Source organism: Molothrus aeneus, chromosome 4, assembly GCF_037042795.1.
Source record: "Molothrus aeneus isolate 106 chromosome 4, BPBGC_Maene_1.0, whole genome shotgun sequence".
Lineage (NCBI taxonomy): Eukaryota > Metazoa > Chordata > Aves > Passeriformes > Icteridae > Molothrus > Molothrus aeneus.
Genome location: NC_089649.1, coordinates 16,093,387 through 16,115,910, shown reverse-complemented (window position 1 = coordinate 16,115,910; position 22,524 = coordinate 16,093,387). Strand labels below are relative to the sequence as shown.

The 22,524-nt window shown below is 40.8% G+C and overlaps 1 protein-coding gene across 1 annotated transcript in view; it reads right to left on the bottom strand.

Moving 5' to 3' along the window:
• Positions 1–22,029, bottom strand: part of OTUD4 (OTU deubiquitinase 4) — a 28,947-nt gene extending 6,918 nt beyond the window's left edge. Inside the window, exons 1-18 of the mRNA XM_066547986.1 lie at positions 21,918–22,029; positions 18,464–18,939; positions 16,850–16,933; positions 13,927–13,977; positions 13,574–13,620; positions 11,793–11,865; positions 11,255–11,336; positions 10,879–11,023; positions 8,926–8,983; positions 8,421–8,538; positions 8,128–8,192; positions 6,335–6,435; positions 4,801–4,925; positions 4,503–4,683; positions 3,576–3,744; positions 2,635–2,755; positions 806–861; positions 97–255 (exon numbers count right to left, since the gene is read on the bottom strand). Coding sequence (XP_066404083.1) covers positions 97–255; positions 806–861; positions 2,635–2,755; positions 3,576–3,744; positions 4,503–4,683; positions 4,801–4,925; positions 6,335–6,435; positions 8,128–8,192; positions 8,421–8,538; positions 8,926–8,983; positions 10,879–11,023; positions 11,255–11,336; positions 11,793–11,865; positions 13,574–13,620; positions 13,927–13,977; positions 16,850–16,933; positions 18,464–18,628 — 1,800 coding nt within the window. The 5' untranslated portion in view covers positions 18,629–18,939; positions 21,918–22,029. The remainder of the gene's footprint in view (positions 1–96; positions 256–805; positions 862–2,634; positions 2,756–3,575; positions 3,745–4,502; positions 4,684–4,800; positions 4,926–6,334; positions 6,436–8,127; positions 8,193–8,420; positions 8,539–8,925; positions 8,984–10,878; positions 11,024–11,254; positions 11,337–11,792; positions 11,866–13,573; positions 13,621–13,926; positions 13,978–16,849; positions 16,934–18,463; positions 18,940–21,917) is intronic.
• Positions 22,030–22,524: the final 495 nt, after the last annotated feature.

Sequence of the window (22,524 nt, the reverse complement as noted above, 5' to 3'; positions counted from 1 at the left end):
GCTGGATATAACAGATTCCTAACTGTAAATATGAAATTTTAGCATTATCACCATAGAAATGACTGTGTAATTAAAAGCCAGTATTGTGATACATACGTGGCTGTGATGAAGCTCCCCTTTGTCTGAAGTCTCCTGACTGGAAAACTTTGAAATCAAACAAACATTTCTTACTTGCTCAGCAAGAATCGGAGAATCTGTTTTTACTTGTTCCAAAGGAGATGAAGCTTTTGGATAACTCTCATCTTGACTATTCTTCTAAAGCAAAGTTAGAAACAACATACACAGCTAGTCTAATAGCAAGATTAACTTTACAAAGAGTTATTCACAAACAGTAAACCACATTCCATACAAAGTGGGCTAAGCACCCATCACATATTATACTAGTGTGACATTTTTGCTCATTGAAAGGACAGCAAAGGTTAAAAGCCAACAAGAGGCCATAAATCTTCACTGAACTTCAGAGCTCATGGTCTGTTAGCACAATAGCTATTAGCAAACATCAAATCTTCTGTGGTCCCATTATACTGGAAGTACAGACTGTACTAAGCAATTACAAATCCCGATTTGTAAGTGCTCTCAATAGCCCAGGTTTGAGAACTCTGATTGCAGAGAAAGACTAAGTATAGGTTACAGGGCTGAGGAAAGCTGACAGAAATACAAGCCTCCAGCCTTAGGAGTATTTCACTAAAAGCTGTAAAGCAGCAGCAGCAGCAATCACAGCTCTAAAGACAGCTATTGCTCTGCTAATCATGTATCAGAGAAGCAATAACATTAAAAAAAAATTTGGTCTTTTCTTTAAGATTACCTCAGATGAATTTGGCTCAAGCTTCTGACTTAAGTGGATCTGCCTGGAATTTGACTCTGCAACACCAAGACATAACCTAGTAAATGAACCATTACACCACTTATGGCTATCAAAACTTAAGCCAGTTAGTTTGTCTTTCCAAAATTAAACTTTCAAAACTAAACCTATACCTTAGTATATAATTACTTCAGAAAACTTAAATTTCTAATTTTACCAAAGATCAAAGCATCCTAAAACAAACAGTTATTTGGGCAGTAACAGAGCAGCTACTTCAGTCTGGGTTTTGCAACTCTACAGGAGTTCTTTAGTGATGTTTGGAAACCATTTCAGTGATGCTTGGGGAAAGCAGGAATGAAATGCAGCTGTCCCTTTAAATATATTCATCCTAAAGTGCTCCTAATGAAACAAAAGTTTGTACTTTTCTTAAAGGGAAAGTGCTCTGATTGGCATTTTCATATTCAAGTGTTAAGATAAAAGAAGCTCAAAGTCTTGTCTACTTTTGACTGATTAAAAAAAAAGTTTAGAATGTTACAGTGGATTAAAAGATCAAAAAAAGTTTTCAGACTGCTGCACAAAGTTTCATTCCTCAAGCACCAGCAAACACTTTGGTGGGGAAGACAGTTAAAAAACAGTTGTGACACAATAAGATCTGAATAAGCTCTTCACATTCTGGCTTATGTTCAGACCTGGCTATCACTGCTTGTCAATCAAACTCATGCCCAGATTATTCAGTAGTAGATAAAGACTTTTAAAAAGCTTGTTATATACTCTGTCACAACTAGACAGCGGTATAAATGGAAACAGTATTGATTTTGAGAATTACTGCCAAATCCCCAAGCAGCAATAGGAATCCCTAAACACTCAGAAGGAAGTATACTTGATTCCCATAGGATTGTTAACCTAGTTTCACAAGAGGCAATGCAAATCTGAGTGTCACAAAAAGCAGAGAAAGCTGGACATGCCATGCCCTTCAGCCAAATTCATCACGACAGTGGAGTCTTTACTTTCTCTCCAGCTTTCTCTACATGAACATTTCTTAAAAAATGTGAACGTTCCTTAAAAAATTCCTTTGCAATTAGCAGAGATTTACTAACTACCTCCTCCTGGCACCTACAGCTTTCTTCTATTACTGCCATGTTCCACTTCCTCACAGAGGAGGAAAAGCTTTAAGTCCATGAAGAGAAGCTGAAGTGTTGTAACCGACTGGGGGGAGAGAGAAAACCCAAACAAAATTTGGCCACGTGACAGAGCTTTTTACTGTAAACAGGTTTGTTTTCCCAACCCTTCTGTACCCTTCTTCTCCACCTCCTGTACCAAGGTATGCTAATTCTTAACCATGCCACAGTAAATACTTTTACCTGCTTCATAAATTACTCTTAAGGCTCTTCCCACTGGCACTTTCTGCCACACACTCTAAAATTTCAAAAGGATCTAATTTAGGGCAGCTTTGATAAGTCTTTTAGTTTTTCTCATTTCTCTTTCCATTTACTACAAAAATGCCAGCCAGGAGTCTACTCTCTCAGCCACATTCACAAAGCAGGGAAATGTACTTTCTTCACAAACCACACCCTTGCTACCCTCCAGCCCAGTTTAGTTTGGCACTGCTACTTAGGATAACTTTTCCCTCATTGCCTAAACAGATGCCCCACCTTGAATAAATTCAATTGCAATTCAACAACACTAAGCAAATTAAAAAAAAAAACAGCCATTATCTAAAACCATTTAGTTTTAGATAATAAATAAATGAATTGAATAAATTCAATTCAATTCAACAACACTAAGCAAATTAAAAAAAAAAACAGCCATTATCTAAAACCATTTAGTTTTACCTTTCTCCTTCTGCTCTTCCACCTCTGCGGTCCACTTGCTGTTTCTTCTTTCACTATTGGAGAACTTTTTCTGGTTTACATTATCCACAGTTTGTGTAGCAGCCTGACAGACTAACTGGTTCTGAAGAAGTTGACAAAAGCAGAAATATCACTTCATGTAATCAGTCCAGTGACACTTTACCATCATCTGCTATGATACTATTATGCCTTCATGACAAATAATATTTATGTCTGTAATAGGCAGAAAGAGGAAGGGGAGGGGGGGGGAGTCTCTGCAGGATACTGAGCCATTCATCTCCTCTTTCACATTCATTGCTACATTTTGCCAAGTGCCCTTTAAGAGCATTCATGACACTAGCTGACATGACAAAATCTGTTTCACTCAGACAATAAATCACATCCTCCTCCTGCAGGTGAGCAAATACAGCGAACTGTTACTGCCCAGGAGAGAGACACCTCTGTCCCTTTCACTAGGAGAAAGACTGAAGCCTTTCTTCCCATCCTTGTTCTTGTTTCTGTTTGCCCTAGGATTTACACCCCAAAAGCCCTACACATCTCCAGAAGAAACCTATCTGGAGAGTAGCTCTTTACCCACAGGATCTGCTCGCTTCCCTGGATGTACTGGGACTCCCACCTACTTTCATTAAAGTTGCATCAGTAGAATGATCTCTCCAAAATCCTACAAATACAGATGCTCATGTGTCTCCCATATTTACACACCTAAAGCACTGTGTGGTGGATGTTCAATTATTCCCAGGACAAACTACTAGGTGTATTTTCTTATCTTTAACATATAAAGCACTGTAGATACCAGCGAGTGCAAAACAAATATCCCTAATTTCTGAATTGCAGTGTGATTCAAGGACAGCAAACCAATGGCTAATGAAAGTTCACAGGCAAGTATGGAAAGTGCCCTGTTAATGACAAGGAACGCAGCATACATTGCAAAGAGCAGGAAAAGCTTGCTCATCCCTCTGCTGGATCTCATAGAGGGAGCGGGACTCCTCTATGGCCTGCTTCTCCCTGCGCTCCTCGGGGGACAGCCCAAAGTAGTGACAGTCCCGGCTGCCGTGGTGGCTCAGCTCCTCGCCGCGCTCGCGCTCCGCCTTCCTGCACACGGGGAACAGAGGGGATCGCTCAGACTAAAATTCTGCATCAAACCCACACAAACTCCTGCCTTAGGAGAAAGGAAGATGCAAGTATGAAATAGAAACTCTGCTGCAGCAGCCCAAGGAACCAAAAAGTCACTACTGACAAATGCAGGTAAAACACCGTTTTAATACTCCTTTCAAATGTTAAGTCAGAACACAAAGCAGTCCCCTATGACAGGTTCAGCAGAAGCTGAGGGAAGACCTTAGCCATGCCCAAGAAGCACTTGCAGCATTATTTCAGCCCCAACCAAAACACCCCAACAAACAAAAAACCCCACCCCACACAACCAAAACCATCAAATCCACAACCCACAACAACAACTTCAAACACTTTTTTGCCCCAGGTGGGGCAAAGATGATGCTGATCTGAAGATCAACAACTTGGCACTCTTTGTATGAAATCAGGCAGAGCTACTCAAGCACCAGAGGAGCTCGGTGCTTTAATGGACCTTTCAAGAAAAACAACTACAACATAATATAACCTCCATTTTCCAAGAAAAAAAAAATGTGGCTTTGTAGGCAGTTTCTGCCATGCACAAAAAAAAATATTATTCTTCCCATGCTTGTGTGTATTCTCAAGGACTTGGGACACTTCCTAAGCATTCAATGGCAATGTATTTCAAAAGAGTATGCTGGAAGCATCTGAAGCAGGTACCTGGGCTTCCAGAAGCTCAGTTAAAGAGTTCAAGCCAGGGAAGATGCTGTTTGCAGTTTTACCTTGCAGGCTGGGAAGGATTCCTGCTCGGAGCTTTTTGCTCAGTTGAGGTCTGATGAGGTTGGGGCCCAGAACACAAGAACTGGTGCTGCCTGGTTCCCACAGTATGCTGAAGTCGAGGAGGTAGTGCTGACTGGGGTTTGATTGACTTGCTCTGATTCTTTGGCCCTCTGCACTCTGCATCTGGGATAACAACATGAAAACAGGTAAGACTTCTGTTTTAATCATTTCTTTTAAGCTCTTTGGGACAAAACATCTGACAAAGAAGGTTCTGCCACACAAAGACAGGTACAGTCCTACCAGGCTGAGCATTCTGCCCCCATGTTGGGTAAAACTTTTTTATCTTCTTCCCTGGCACAGTGTTCCAGCCCTCCATAGGAGAGGTCTGTGGAAGAGGTTTAAGGCTCTTCAGTGAGACAGCATGCCTACAAAACAAGGAATTATGGAGGGAATAATATCTTAAAAGACCAGACTGGGGCTTGCATAAATTAATACCACATGTTCACTAATACTGACAGATCTTTCCATATTTGAGAACATTGTTTTCAAAGTTCTTTGCCTTTATGATTACACTCAAGCAATGTGTAGAACAGCAAACCCTTTTTTATTCCTTTTTACATAAAACTAGCAAGTTGATACAAACTTAGTAAAGAATGATCAGCCATTTGTGAAGTGCCTGCAGGGCAGACAGAAAAAGAGAATGATCCCAAAAAGCAATATAATTAGATAAAAGCAATATACTTAGATAAATTTATTACCAACGTTGCAATAGATGCCAAGATTAAAAGATGTTACATTGATGGTGTATATCCCAGAACAATTACTGCCTTTTTAATTGAGAATGCTAGAGATGATCCAAGCAACTGTTTGCATTATTTGAAAGGTTATTTATTTATATATTTATTATATAGTAATATAATAGCATATAGTATAGTATACTATACTATATAGTAATATAGTAATATAATATATAACTATAATGTAATATATTCTATATTAATAGATTAATGTAAATATATAACTAGTATAATATATTTGTTATATATTTACATTATTCAAACAGGTTAAATTTCAATTTAAAAAGGATTCAAACTGCAAGATAATCTTCAGATCTCATAATTATTGTTTTAATGGTGACCAAATGAGATAAATGGGAATCTTTCTCATTTACCTTGACTGAAAGTGTTTCCTCTTCCCAAACTACAATCAGTGTGGGGTTTTTTGACCCATAAATCACAGGACTTATAGCAGAGCTCAAGATGTCTCAAACTGTTCTCTCCCTGCCCCCTCCCCACGAAAACACCCCAACAAACAAAAACCCCACACAACCAAAACCATCAAATCCACAACCCACAACATCAACTTCAAACACTTTTTTACCCCAGGTAGGGCAAAGATGATGCTGATCTAAAGAGCAACTTGGCACCCTGTATGAAATCAGGCAAAGGTACTCAACCACCAGAGGAGCTCTAATGGACCTTTCAATATGAAAAGCCTGTCACAAATCCAGCATCTAATTATTAAGTCCAAGCAACACCTTATTAGCCTGGTGTCAATCTGTTTAGGAATGAACCTTGTGCACGAAAATTAAAATACTATTGATGTAATTACTATTCTACTCTGCAAGTAATACCCAGACTACTTGGCACTACAGAAAGAGTATGAAATAAGAAATTTTTCCTTTTTGAAATAGTATGCTGCTTTCATAACAAATTTGTGGGAGTACTGCTCCAAGTAAAGAAACAGATACATTTCAGGGGCTGAAGTTAACTCTGAACCAAAGTAATGCTTTCTTCAGTTTGTTGCTCCCTTCCAAAAGAGATTAAGCACTCACTTTGCTCCAAGCTCTTCTACAAATACAACAACTGGCCCATTCTCTGAAAAAACTTCTTGAATATGGGCATTATAAAATTTCCCATTATGGTCTAAGCGCACCTGCAAAGAACAAGAGCAAGAAAAAAAAGTGGATTAGCTCCAAAGATGACTGTGAGAGGAGTTAACTCTTTAAAATATAAACAATAAGAAACAGAAATTTTCTTTCTGGGCAACAGAAGACCTAAAAATACACATCACAGTTCAATAAATGAATCAAAAGCCAATCTTCAACCCCCATTGCTTCTTCAAAACAAAATAAAAATACTATTAGAACAAACACACACACACATAACACTAAACAAACAGCCCACAAACAAACAGCTTGCTGAGGAACCCTACTTAATGAAATATGCTTTTCAAAACCACATGAGAAAGTTAAAAGTAATCAGTGCAGCCAGGCTTTTCAGCTTTACTGAAAACACTCTCTCACACAATAAAACTCAAAGCTTTTCCCTATTAAAATCCACTTCACTTCAGTGAAATGTAGTCTAATTAGGAACATAATGAATATCAATTACTTCAGGAGTTATTCTTCAGAAGTTTTTTTTAAGAACAATCAAAAAAAGTTCTTTAGACATGATCATAGAGTTAGTTGTCTGACTGACATTCTATGTTCTTAAAACTCTTCTGTTGTATAAAAAATAAATTTGTTAATGTTTCACTACAGTATTTGGCTTTAAAGTTGTATTAATTTGGTCAACTCTAATTTTCACTATTCACTTCATGTTTTCTTCCCATGTTTTTATACTATATATTTACTGTCTTGCCACATACACAGAAAATTTGACAGATAGAGTATGTAATTACCAGAGTGTTTTCTCCTAATAATATCTGTAAATAAATACCACACAAGACAGCCTTAGGTCTTAAATGCACATTTTTAAGACTGTACTATTAAGCAATAAATAATCAACTCAGCATTAGGTTGGTTTGGTTTGGGGGCCAGGGGGTTTGAGGGCTTGTGGCTTTGTGGAGTATTTTGTGGCTGGGGTTTTTCTTAGGTTTGGAGATTTGTTTTCCCTGCAGTTTAGTCACTATGGTTGACTCCATTACACAAATAAAAAAGTACAAACTGAAAGAGCCCCTGTGCTGCATGATTAACCCAACTGAATATTTTGTCATTAATATTAATAGCTTTAATAGATGGTCAAATGTCCTAGAAAGGAACATGTTTAGCTGAGTACCACCAGTTTAATTAACACACTTAAGGAGACTAATCTACAAATTCAGAATTTAATGGCAAACCTTGATTGTTTTTAAGCAGCAACACTTAATACAAATCTTAATAGAATTTGAAGATCAATTGTGTAACACACTTGCAACACCCTGAGAGGAAGAACTGCCCAACACTTTGGAATCTGCAATAACTAAAGCAAGCTGTACTTCATTACTTGGAAGTGCTGAGATTTTTATCAAAGCCAATATACACAGAGTAATCACGATTTCCAGTGTCAAACATAAACACATGGATATACAGTTCCATGCTTAACGTTGAGGCTCCCAGATACCTTACCACATACACTCTCAGAGTTAACCTTGTGATTTTTTTAATGGAGCAAAATTGCACTGATCAGTTGTACATCATGCTGTAAGTCATGAACACTGCCAACAATTAAAGGACAAGTACATCCTCAGCTGAAGACACAAGAGTATTTATAAAGTAGCAATATCAAAATAGTTAACAAAGAGGGAAAATTGACATCTTGAGCAAAATGTTAATGTGTCTGTAAACTACAATTCAATGTTACTTACTTTACATTTATCTCCAATGGAGTATTGCATGCCAGCAGCAATAGAAAAATCTTGTTTTTGCTGATCTGTAAACACAGAAGCAGTAATATACTGTTAGTTTAAATATACCAAAAGGATTACTTTCCTGATGCAGTAAAAATGCAAACCAGGTGTTCAGGCCCCAAATCTGCCCAGTGACCCATGTGAGGAAAACCAAACTAAAACCCCAAACTGCCATTTGCATCAGTTCTTCAGGAGGGCTTCACTTCCCACAGCTTGCAAAAGCTGCAACTTTGAAGTATTCTGTTACTCACCCCATCTGGATCGGAGCCAAACATCGTATTCAATGTTTCTGTAAACCAAGGGATCAAGTGATTTCAGAACCTTTTTAGGCAACACCAACGAGGTGGGATTTCCATTGCTCTCAAGGTGCTGCGTGGAACAGAACAAAGTGCTGAAAGGTCAACTACACAGACATGTCCAGCTTGGCATATTTCAATCACAGTGCTCAAGCCTTGTACTGACACATAGAAATGCTGAAAATATATAAAGCATAAAGGGCTTTGAAAAAAAAATAATTAAACTGTGTTCTTGTAACCATGCCAGAACAAATCTAAGAACTAAGCAGCACTAAAAAGGACACTTATTCACCTCTGAGCACATCAAAAATACCCATTACTTTCCAAAGAAACAGGTCGTTTTTAGGATATTAAATGTTAGGAAAGTTATTAACTCAAGAGTCTCTCATGAACATTAAATACCAAAAATATAGCCGAGTACAAGTTATTGGAAAGAAAATAATTCTCAATGGATAAATACCTTGTTGCCAGAAAGAGACTTCATTCCATTCATATCACTAACTGTTGTAGCTTTACTTCTGTAATAGGACAGAGGCAAGTTATGTTTTCATAATGAATTACAGCATTACTAAGCCCTGAAAATCAGGTAAGACATCTGAAGAGAATAAAAAAAGTGACACTACCATTCTCTATATATTTTCCTGACAATAAGCATATCACAGAATATCTTCATCTCTTGAAGTGAAAAAGCTGTCTAAAACAGAAACTGTAGCTTTCTTTGATAAAGAGGTAAGATTTTGGGTTTAAGTACAAATTTTAGGAAGTCTATCTTATGTGTGCTTTGCTGACACTTAAGGGAAAAAAAAGCAAGGGGTGGATGACAAGGGAAACAAAAGTCCTCTTAAAATTTTTGCAACTACATGAGGAAAACCTTGCAAATGTAGACATAAAAAAAACCCTCAAAACCAACCTACTGTGTTAGTCAACTTCCATCAAGCATTCTAATTTACTCTTATTTTCTACACCTGACATCACCAGAAAAAAACTTTCCACTGAGAAAGTTCCAAGTATTTTTTCTACAACAGTTGTGGGCAACTGTCAGCATTAACTTCTCCCAAAACTATTACACTTAATAACAACATAATTGAAAAGTTTGTATTTATAAAATGAAAAGAATATTCTGGAAAACTAGCTTATGAAACATGCTGAAGTCAACTTTAGGATAAGCAAAAGATTTAGGACTTCATAAACTCAGCAAAGTGTCTGTAATTTGAGTTAACTGGGTCAAGAGTCGCATACACACACGCCAGCCCCTGCATTATAGGACATGTGGTTTAAATCAAAAACATCGAGTTCCACAGTCTCCAGAGAGCACATGACCTTATTTCCAAAGGTGCTAAGGAGGTTAGCAGGATATTTTCTTAGGAATCCCAAAGATACAGGGTAAGGCTACTGCATTTGAATCCCAGGAAAGCTTCAAGAACAGAAAGGAAGAAAGATTTCCATTAGCTGACATTTAGCTATAATAATTGTTTCCTCAGGCAGAAATACTTTGTATTTTAATTGGCAACATTCCCTAGTATTTTTTTTTCCAAACACAAAAATAAGCTAATCCCTTTCCCAGAACTTTTTTTTTTTTTGTGTGATGATTTCCATTATCTTCCTTTCTGTTGTTTTCAACCTGTGGGAGAAACCAGCTCCCAACAGCTCAAAGAACTTCTCCTGCCACATGCCACACAGCAGAGCCCTAGGGAAGGACTGTGCCAATCAGTGGGAGCAGGGGATGTGATCCACTGATGCAGCACCAACTCTGCAGTTTCAGTGGAATTTCACACAAGCCAGAGTTAAGGATCTTATTAAACAGAAGAAAAACTGTCAATATGTAAGACTGCAAAAATGACACTGTGAAGGACTGACCGTGCAAAAGGAGTCAGGTTGAAATCTCAAAGCTTGCTAGAGCATCCAGCAAAAGAATATAAACCCACTTCTTTATGATGCAGATCAAAATGGAGCAAGCTGTATCTGTATGTCTCCATCAGCTTCACCTCAAGCAGGTATTCCAGCCCCCAGATGTGGAAGGCACACAAGTTGGATCAGATTCCTGTAACTCTACTCAGCTGCAGAGTAAGCCAAGTCATTCTCAGAGAGACTGGCACCCTGACAGTTCTCCCAGGGAATTCTGCTACTCTAAACAGGAAGAGGCACATGTTGCAATGGCAAGAATCCATTATGTAAAGAGACTCAAAGCTAGACTCCAGGAAGAACAGAAGAAGGCCAGAAGCCTGTCCTTGGGTAAGTGAAGACATACATCCCATTCTTTCACGCTTCTAACCCTACCTCTTCCTGCTTCGTTTCTTAGTAATTTTAAATGGTTTCAACCCTGACTATTGGATTCTACTACCCATCAGAAATTCAGAAAATTCATTTAATGTGTGTTCACTGCTTTTCAAGGCTACTTTTCAATTTCATTTACCTGTAGTTGTCATCTTCCGAATCCGAAGCCGACACCTCACTGCTCCCATTACTTTCCTCTGCCACACCAACAGCACTAAGTTCTGCCATGATTTTCTTTACATCCATATCAAACACTTTCTCGTAGAGCAACTCATACAGCAGAGCTGGGGAAGGGAAGGAGAAAGTGGAAGAGCAAAATCAGTTACCAGCTAAATCAGTTTTTATTCCACCTTTTCAGATGGCAATCATACAGTAATTGACAACTCAAACAGAAAACCAAGCCACTGAAAATGACTACAATAAACTGCCATACAAAGCCTTTTCCTGAAACCTAACAATGATAGCTTCAATATTTTTGGTAAAAAGATGTTTTTAACTAACAGCTTGATACTTACACTGGCACAGAGCAGCCTTCTCTGCATACTCTATGGGATACACAATATCATAGTGGTTTCCATTTGAGAAGCACAGCAATACCTATTAAAAAAATCACACTTCAGGCATCTCAATTTTTCATAAGTGCTACCTTTAAATTCAATTTAAGGCACCCATGTGCTTTGTTATCTTTCAGGATCTCAATGTGTCAATAAAACAATCAAAATGTTTGGTGGATGTCCTTTAAACCAAACAGAATTTGAACAAAAGCAAAAAAAAAAAAAAATAGAGATTAGTGCATGAAAATTGATTTTTTAAAAAAATTTACAGAATTTTATATTAGTAGGAAGATATGCCACACCCTAAATACATCACATTTATTTAAAAAGAAGATTAACAGCACAACTGCCTTAAACATGTACAAAATAAACTGCTAAAACTGAATTCTCAGAACTTTTCATTGTGCTAAATAATGAAAGTCACACTCAACTACTTGCTGTTTATAAAGTAGTCTTACTTCAGCCTGTCCCAATAGCCATGATTTTTTTTTTCTTTTACCTTATCAGAAAAGCCATTTTCAGTTACACGTGAAGGAGAAGCATTTGGCTCCTGGTATATTATGAAATCTTTCCTGGAAAAAAAAATAGCAACAGTGAAGAATTTATTTTAAAAGTAGTATCAATCAAAATTTGAGCATTGAAGTCAAATTCAAAGGAGATACATAACCAGAGACACCTAGTGGTTTCTCTGCTATAACTAATCTCTATTGTGATTTTAAACTTAAATGTTTTCTCTCTCTCCCTTTCATCCATAATGTTCTCTCAGAGCTCTTTGCTTAACAGACTGTCACCTCCTTCAAATTCTTTCTCACATAGGCAAAAACGTTATCAGTCTTGCAAAATAATTGAGTATATTCACAGTTTCTGGATTAAAAAAAAAAAAAAGTGTGCAACTACTCAGAAAAAGCAATTCTGAAAGGAAAAGAAGACCCACCTACTTCAGAAAGCAAAGCAAAATTTACTAGATAACCAACCTATATTTGTGAGAGGTCTGAGAAGTGAAAGGGAAATCAAACCTATTTGTACAGAATTTCTATCCTATGCCTGAAAAGTCTGAAAGTCACTTACTGGAACAGAACAGGAAATTCTTACTTCCCCTGAGTCTGCCAGCACACAGGAAAGGGAGCAGCTCTTTCCCCCTACCTCCAACACTATTCCTACTTTCCCTGAGACTCTCAATTGCCTTTTCAATAGAAGGCTGTCTTCAAGCTCAGCAATAACTACTCCAGTGTGCTCACCTCTGCAGTGAAATACTTGATAATAAGAGTTGCATCTGTGCCATAAAACCCTCCTGATGCTTTCAATGGCTATTTTTAAAACCCACTGTTATTAACCAGGATTTGTCTCTATTCATTTATCAGCTGTGGCCCTGGACACCAGTGTGGCACGACTGCAAAATAAACTGCTCCTGCTTATGAGAATACATTTCTCATAGCCAGAAATACAACAGGTCATGACCATCCAGTTTCTGATCTGATTAGGCATCCAGTTGTGCTGACTTAAATTGAGTTATATCCCTCCACAACCTGGCTCAGTGTAACCATCAGCCCTTCTCACTAAGCCCCTTGAGCCAAGCTTGGCTCTGACTTTCAGCTCAGTCCTCCCCCATCCACGCAGGACAGGCAACTCTGAGCTGGCCCATTCACCTCAAAAATGCAAAGATAGAATGCCATACAGTTTCCCACACACAGCACTCAAAGTGCCCAAAGGTAATATTTAACTAGTCTGATTCTTTCCTCTTATCAGCTGTCTCATCAATAGACAAAGCCATGAATTTACAGTAAACATTTTGAAATTCTGAATTTTTAATGAGTTTATAAACAGCAGACAGTGAAGATGCTGTGGATTACTCACTCCCTTGCACAATAATTAGAAAGCAGTTATAAATACTCAGCATATTGTTTCTCACTACTTTGTTAAGAAAGATTTAGTATATAGGAAATGGGTACAGCTCACATATGAGCAATAGGGTTAGTACTAAAGCCTTGGTGAGTAACAGGAAGAAAAGCAATCTTCACAGAAAAACCAGGATATTGAAATTAACAAAGTACAGCTGTATGAAATTACCCACAACTGGCTCTGCAGGTAAGATATATGCCATTATTTCAAATTCACTTTTCTATTTTTATTTAATCTATTGACAGCTGCAATTCTCAAATATATTTATAATTTTACAGATTTTAGTATGGTATAACATAATTCTATCTTTGCTGTTCCAACTGATTTACTAACAAAACAACAGAAATTATCTCAGCAAAACACATTGAAAGGTTTTCTTACTTGTACATAAGAGAAAGAGCACTTATTTCTACTTGTCCAACCCATTCCTGTATTGAAAGCAAAAGAAAATTAAGTTCAAACAAACATACAATTATACCTCCTCATAAGCAGATCAAGAGATGCAAGAAATCATTGTTGAAAATAAATATATGAACACTGAATCTGGAGTTCAGCAAGACATAAAAACACAATTCCCCAAATCATTTTACAGTAGAGAGTAAATACATAAAACTACAATTCACGTAATTCAAAGACCTAAGTTCAATCAAAAACACTTCAGAGGAAAAAAATCCAATTAGCCATCAACTTCAACAAAAGTACTTGCTTTCTATCATAAATCAGGTCTAACATACCTGTGGATTTTCCAAACTTTTTAAATAATCTTCAAATGGCCCCTCTATGAACTGTATTTAAAAAAGAAAAAACAACCATCAGTAATTAGTGATTTTTAATAGTGCAGCATATGGAATCCCCAACCTGTGGCCCACTGTACCAATGGGAATGTACCACTGGAAATGGAAGTCTCCCCTGCCCTCACAAAGCTCACAATGTAAATATGAAGGGGTGTTGAGATGAAGGAATGAACAGTCACACACACAGATCTGCCTTGCAGAAAATAACCACATAAACAGCTGTAAAATAAACCAAACAAAACCCCCCCAAAAAGAAACTCAAATGGGGAATCTGGAAGAAAGCAGAGATGATGGGATGTAGATGTTTATGGGCAATTCCCCTAAGGCATGCAGAGCATCACTGAAGAGAGAATTGTGGACTTGAACTCAAACACCTTGTTAAATAAACAGCAATGGACTAACAGAAACAGGAGTTCCATTTCTGTAGTACAGAAGCAGTGGTAGGATCTAGTACAGGCACCTCATACAGCACTTTTTCCTCTGTTCTGTATCACCTCAAACTGCTTTTACTTTCAGCAAAGGATGCAAACAATCAGGCTACACTTCAAGTGCCAGCCCAAGAAAGTGATCCTTCAACTGCACTCCCTACCACACATGAAGAGGCCAAATTCACATCTGCCAAGAGCAGAGAAAGAAAGATGCTGCAGTAGTTGAGACATCTTAACTGCAAAGTGCTTCAGCCACACAGGCCACAGAGAGGCTGCTTTTAAAAATTGCTCTTTAGTCTCTATCTGCTTGATTTACCTGAAATAAAGACGCACAGAGGTGCAAACCAAGAATGAAATCTCTTCATGAACCTGAGCTACAAGTTGGATGGCCTCTTTACCCATAGTGATTAAGAAACAAATAATAAGGAGAACTGAGTGGAGCAGTGAGATTCAAAGTTCTGCTTTAGCCATTTGGAAGTGAGAAGAACTAACAAGCCTGGCCCCAAGTTTTAATTTAGATAGAAACAATCAGGTGTGAAGTTAAAAAAGGTGGATCAGCCAAATACGATCACAGACAGCAGTTACTTTTTGTGTCAAAATTAAATGACATGAAGATAATGCACAGAGGAAGAAAGGAAGGACACCAGGAAGTTCCCATAGGAAACTGAAGAGTTAGAGAATGAATGTAACACAGCAGCAATTCAAGATAACACTGCAAAAAAGGCTGAGGATGGAAATGAAGATGGTGGCTACACTCCTGAAATCTTGGTTATAACAGTATCAGTGGAAAGAAAGACACAAATTTAAGGTGTAATTATAACAACAGGCAGAGAGTAAAGGAACTCCAGGAAGCACCACCATGTCAATAGAGCATAACTACTGAGGAGGCAGCAAGTAAACAGCTGAAGCAGGAGATTAGGGAAAGAGGCATTTGTTGTTTGTGCTGTTTGGGTTTTTTAAAGAGAGATAACTGGTATATTCCAGACACAAAACACAAAGCAGAGTGAGAGACAGAGGCAGCAAAGGAGATCAGCAGGGCTGAAGCAAGGTACCCGTGGGAGGAAGAACACTGGGAAATGAGAACAAAAATGAAACACCTACTCTCACAAGAAACTTTTTAAAAGGAGACTTTTCAGATGGATAGCAAAGATGGACAGAGGACAGGTCATACCTTGGGATAATGTCTGAGAGGGGAAAAAAGAATACTGGGAGCAGAAGTTTGGATGAGAGAGACCAAAACAATACTAAAACCATAATAAAACCAGCTAGGGCTAATAAAGCAGTGATGGGAAACAGCAACATGGGAACAACACACACTTAAGAGTCAAAAAGGGCATGGAATTTCAAAATTTCAACACTACACAATCGATAAAGAGAACAGAAGTAGAGAAGCAGATATTGGAATGAGCAGGGTAATTCTGGAAAAAAAGGGATTAAAAAGTCAGCAGTGAAAAAATGAAGTAAGAAGAGAGACATCCAAGAGTTAGAAACAACCAGAAGGAGTCAAGTCAGAGCAGCATTGTCCCAGAGAGATCTGCTGTATTTTATATCATTAATTTCTAGTAACTTCCACATTTATGTGATCACTCACATTAGAGCTGACGGTACTATGTCAGAAATTACAGCACAAAGACACACCCTTATTCCTGCTTTCCTTCTCTTCCCTATGCCAGTGCATACCTAAAACAGTCTTTGTATTTTGGGTCTGGGTAAATTTAGAACAGAAAAATAGAGTAATAATCTTCTAGTAGCAAATCCTTACACATACTCACTCCCCTTCTGTCTGTCCTGGAAATCAGGTAACAGTATATACACTAGAACCTATACAAACAGAGGCACCATTATTGATTAGTGATCTTTTAAAAGGAAGGAAAAAAAATGGAATTTGTAATGTTACACCAACAGCACTGACCAAGTATAATGAATATCAAAATATTTTACATCTATGGTTGATGAAAAGCTTAGTTACTGATGCTTAGGGGAAAAAAACCTACAGTGCCAATGCATAATAATCTGCAGACCCTGAAAAAAATTCACTAATCTGATCAGTCAAATCCCTTATATACTGGAAAAGCTATTAATTAGCACAACAAGAACATTTTACAACTTTTATTAAAGTAGGCATTATACCAAACTAAAATCCCAATTATAGTAGCTTCCCTAAAGACTATTGAAGATTAAGTTTGCTGTTCTTCCTTCATGAGCATTAAAAACTTCTCCCACGCCACATCACTCCAGTCCAAGGAATACATAAGTCTCTCCAGGCTTATGAAAATGAGTTACTACCACATATGTGCTAATTAACTTAAATAGCACCAACTGGCATTTAGCTATGATGAATATTGCCACAAACACAGGGAAGTGCAGAATATACCAAAGTGGAAGGAAAAAAGTAACTTTTCTTAAATGCTGGCAAAGAAAACAAAAATACTTACTGCTTCAAATTTCTCCCTATTTTTCCGAAGATAGTCTACACAAGCCATCCTAACATCAATGTGCCGAGACTGAGAGTGCAACACCTACAAAGGGAACAAGACAACAAGGTGACATTGGATCTCAGGAGTTTTGATGACAGGCCACAAATAATTAATGACTGCTGTCTAAATACAGGCTTGGAAATACTCTAGTTTTATTTTTAAGAATATTTAATATGCATACTCATTCAGCAGCAACATCTTCAGGCAAGTCAAACCTCAATTACTTAATAAAAAATTAAGTAACTGCAGAATTCACAGGTTTGCTAAATTCAAACCTTCAATTTTATGAGGATTACGAAGCAAATGAATAGCATTTATTGTTAATCTTTAACTGCCTTTGTAAAGGATTTCAGTTAATTGAAGGAAGTTACAGCAGGAATGGATGAGGAAGCCACCTACCAACATGCATTCATTCAAACAAAATCCAACCAAGTCTCACAGTGCATGTTTACCTTCTCTTCAGGGGGCCTGTTGGCCAAACACCTTTTGGGAAGCCAGGAATTCAGTTCCCTAAATATGACACCTGAATTCTACCTCCTGTTCAAATCTTTATAGGAAAACTATTACTGTCATCACATGTTACAAGTTATCTCAGTACAATGTAGGGAAGTCCCAGACAATTTAAGTTGCAGTGCCTCTTGCAGTCCTTACAAACCACCCTCAAAATAAATCAGTTCCAAATTCAGTTTTTTTGAATGAAGAGTACACAAGTGACACCAAATTTGCAGATAAACACTTAATAACTCTGAATTAAAGACCTTACTTTCTTAGAGGACATTTCCAATCTAAATTATTCCATAATAAGAATGGGATGTTAAAAGCATAACAGCTGAAAAAAAGTTCTATCAACACTGAAGTGTGAGAGAAAATTTCTATGTATTAATGAAAAAGTCAGAATAGCAATATATATTATGTATATATCTATTCCCTTGAGATAAAAAAACCCCACCCACTTCCAATCAATAGTGTTTGCTTGCCTGAACTTATCAATTCAGTGGGGAAAGGAATTTTTTTTAAAAAGTGATCTGTGTATAATTAGCACAGGAATCTGGGTTCTCACAATCAGAAGCACCAGAGCTCCCACTGCTGTTTGCTTGTACTTAAGACAAGATGACGCTGTCGCTTTTTTCCTTTAACACTAACACTGAAATGGGGGAGGGGAATTCAACAGGAAGAACAGAAAATAAATTACTCACTTTTTCTAATTTTACAGTCAAGTAATTAGCAAAACTAAGAACGTGGCTTTTCAGCTCTAAATTCCTTTTCCTAGACAATCTCATACCCAGCAGCTGTATTTCAATGTTGAGATATTAACACTGAAAAAAGCTCTGAGGAGGCGGTGGAAGGTCAAAACAGATAAGGATTTCTTGGTGGCAGGAGGCAGCTGAACACACAGAACTTCCCTCACCTCACAAGGTGGAAATTATTTTTAAAAAGTCACGTTTTTCACCAGCACATGACCGCATAACCTTAACCTATACCTGTCTGCGTTTTAACACTAATTACCACCCACTAATGAGATCCACTTCCCATGCTTTCATGAGAAGGAGCTTTGTTTATGTAACCAGTTACCTGCTCGGCCACAGCCCTGAAAAGGCAGGAGCCATCCTTGGCCACTTTCTTCCTGTACAAGCCCTGAGATCGCAGGTAGCGGTCCATGGACGTGTCCCCGGGGGCGTCCCTGCCGCTGCCGGGCTGGCTCTGCTCCCCTCCGCCGGCCCTGCCCGCCGCATCCATGTTCACCGAGGAGACCGCCGCACCCCTCCTAGTCCCACATGGCGAGGAGAAGCCGCGGCGCAGCTCCGGGGCCAGGCACAGGTGCAGCGGCCGGAGCGGGGGGCAGCGCTGCGGGAGCAGCAACGGGAGCGGCAGGAAGAGCAGCAGCCGGCTTCACGTTGTCCACTCGCATGTGGGGAGCGCGGGGAGAAGCGGCAAAGTTTCCTGCGCAGCCCGGACTCGCAGCTCCGTCACTGCCGCGCAGGGCCGGGGGCAGCTCCGGCGGGTCCCGGCGCCGGAGGGAGCGGGCGCGTCCCGGGCGCGTAGCCGGCCTGCGGGCGGAAAACAAAAGGGAAAGGAAGGACACGTGCGGCCCGCCGGGAGGGAGGGAGGGAAGGAAGGAGGGAGGGAGGGAGGGAGAGAGAGAGAGAGAGGCGGAGGGCGCAAACAGGAGCGTAACCTGGCGCTTATTTTCACTTTCAGCCCGGGCGCTGCTGGGAGCCGTAGTCCCGGAGGAGGAGGAGGAGGAAGCGGGAGGAGGCGGACACAGCGCCCGGGGCCGGGCTGTCAGCCTTGCTCCCGGCCAGGATCATTCCATTGCTTCTTAGCTTAAAACCAGCACCGGGGGGTGGCTGGTGCGAAACAGCATTAACCCGGTAGTGTGCGCTCGCAGCCCACAAAGCCAGATGTATCCTGGGCTGAATCCAGAGCAGCGTGGGCAGCAAGGCAAGCCGGGGTGGGGGGGGGATTGTCTCCTCCTCTATTCCCCTCCGCTGAAACCCCACCTGGAATATTGTGTCCAGCTCTGGTGCTCCCAGCACAAGCCGAACACGGAACTGTTGGAGCAAGTCCAGAGGAGGCCACGAAGATGATAATGGGACTGGGGCACCTCCCCTACAAAGACAGGCTGAGAAAGTTTAGGCTGCTCAGCCTGGAGAAGAGAAGGCTGCATGGAAACAAACCTCCAGTATCTGAAAGTGACCTAACAGGAAGCAGAAGAGGGACTCGGAACTGTATCGATGGGACAAGAAATAACAGGTTCAAACTCACAGGGTGGAAATTTAGGTTAGATATTAGGAAGAAATTCTCCACTGTGAGAATGGTGAGACACTGGAGCAGGTTGCCCAGAGAAGCTGTGAATGCCCCATCCCTGGAAGTGTTCAAGCCAGGTTGGATAAGGCCTTGGGCAACCTGGTCTAACGGGAGGTATCCCTGCACAGGGAAGTGGAGTTGGGACTAGATGATCTTTAAGGTCCATTCCAACCCCTTCATGTTCTATGATTTTGTCTGAAACCTAATCCACAGTATGTGGGGTATGTGTGTTTAGTAAGGCTTTGTTTGGTTTGGGGTTTCCCCCCAACAGATGAGATTATTTTAGATTTAAGATTATTTTTTAAGTCCATACACTTGCAGGAAAGAAGATGAAAATAAAACAGAGATAGTAAAAGAGGGCTTGATTGAAAATGGTATTTTAAAAAGCCACAGCCATCCAATACTTTTAATGTATTACTTTTCTTGTATGCCACTCCTAGTTGTAAGAAGCCCAAACATTCATATCACAATTGCATGATTAAATTTTGCTTGGCATTGCAAACAGGATTTAGAAGGTTTTGATGCACAAAACGTGACAAGGAAGGATGCTCTTCAAACTTGTAAGGCAGTTTGAATGGAAACCCTGATTTTTACTTTCAGCTGACAGTAATAAGCCTAGGGAGGCTGTTGACTTGAGATATCAAGGTAATAATAATAAGTAACTTATTAAATAAACACAAGTTACAAGGCAGCCTAATTCTAGTGCTCCAGCAGCATCACACCATCTTTCCTAACAGAAGCTCAGTTTTGCCAGAAAGGAACAAGATACAAATGCCAGTTCCTGATATCTCTGTATCTGTAGACAAGGAGAACAGAAAGTGAAAGAAGTAAAAGAAAAGCTCTACTATCTACATCTACTGCGGGATGGATGTTTTAGACAAGGAAGGGGATAAAAATACCAGCAAGGGGGGAGGGAAAGCTCCAGCTTCTCCCCAGAAGATGGGAAACATCATCTAGCAAGACTGAACTACAGACAGTTGCTGCCACTGACTCAGCTACCACATTCACTCAAGAAACTCAGGGTAGCAGAGTCCTGCATGTGAGAACTGCTTCTTCTGTAGATAAAAGTAATTTGGAAAGATGTTTTTGAAACTTATCAAACTGGTGTCCGGTTACAGACTTTCTTAGGAATATCCAATTTTTTACTCACTCAATTTATCATGTTTAGAGGCAGTACTATGCTCTAATATTTAACAAATCTATCTTCTCATATATTTCAGCCTTTTGTCATTGTGATTCTATAGGCTGGTGAGGGGAAGGGTAAATGCCTTTCATCACATCTGTTAGGCTCAAGAATGCCTATACATACCAGGCCATTCAGTATGTGACAGGATGTAAATGTGGTTCTGATAAGTGAATACACAGAAAATTAGAGCATTAAAGTCGTCTAGTTGTCAGTGTTCTAAAATCCTGCTCTTCCTGCAATCAGCCCCTGAAGCTGATCAAGTGATGATGACCCGCAAAGTTTTTTCCAAGTGCTGCTATACAAGAATCAATCAATTTCTAAAGAGGTTTAGTTCTCGATGAAGAAATGTACTCCGTACACATATTTGCTAAGGCTCAAGGAGAAATGCACCCACCCAAAGGCACCTGAAACACCTCAGCATTAAAATAAATGCTCCATCAGGGTAAGAATGACCAAATTATAACTCACGAGTCATTACAGATGTTCTAACTAGAGTTCCTGCAAATGCTCTAATTAGAGTTAATACAGATGTTCTAATTAGCCGGCAGCTTTATTAACACTTTCGACCAGCACTCACACCACGTGCATCAGCTCCAGCCACGAGTTTCTCCTCTCGCTGCCCCTACCCTGAATCAGCCCAGGAAGCTGACTCAAGCTGAAAACATTTTTTCAGGGGAAAAAAAAAAAAAAATCTGACTTTATCTTTAATCCAAGATTGGTTTTGTGATCCAGGTCACGGCCTGCCTGTGCCAACACCTGGGCCAGCAACCTTGGGCAGAACAGCCCGGCGTTCCCCGCCTCGCGCGCCCTTTCCCGGTTCGCCACGCGCCTTCTCCCACCCGCAGCTCGGGCACGGGCGGCTCGGCGGGGCAGGCCGGGGACGGACACCCGGGCGGGGATGGACACCCGGCCTCCCGGAGCCGCGGCCGCTGCCCCGCCGTGCCCTGCCCTGCCCGCCCCCCCCCCCCCCCCGGCACCGGCACCGCCGCCGCCGGGGCCGCACTCCCGCTGCCGCCGGCTCATGGCACTTACCGGCCCCCTCCTCCTATTCTCCTCCCCACGGGCGACGCTGGCAGTGCCGGCAACGCCTCACGCTCCTCGCCCCGCCGCGGCCCCGGCACTTCAATCTCCCGCGGCGGCCGCTCCGCCCGCTTCGCTCCCGGTGATGCGCCCGCTGCCAGCCCCGTCCCGTCCCGTCCCGCCCTCCCGCCGCGCCGATCCCCCCCCGGCCGCTGTTGGTTTGTCCCGCCGGCCACACCTGCGGCTCGCACCATTCGCCGCGCGGGGGGGTGCCGAAGGGGGGGAAGAGGCGGGTGAAGAGCGCGCCCGGGTGCCGGGGCAAGCGAGCGGGGTGTAGCGCCGGGATGCTGCGCTGGGATCCGGCCCTGGTCGGCTCGGGGGAGCCGGATGGTGCCGAGGCGAGCGGCTGTCGCCTCATGTCGTCCTCACCCGCAAGGCCCGCAGTGGTACAGCCGAGGAACCTTTCCTTCCCCTCACCCAGTAGGTCCCAGCGAGGGGCGGGAATTGCCATGTGCCATCGCTGAGGGAAGCGGTGCCGCCCGGCCCGAGCGCCCCGCTCCACCTGAGGGGCGCGACGTGAAACGTTTCTAAGCGTGTTCCTGACGGGTCCATTTTTTTC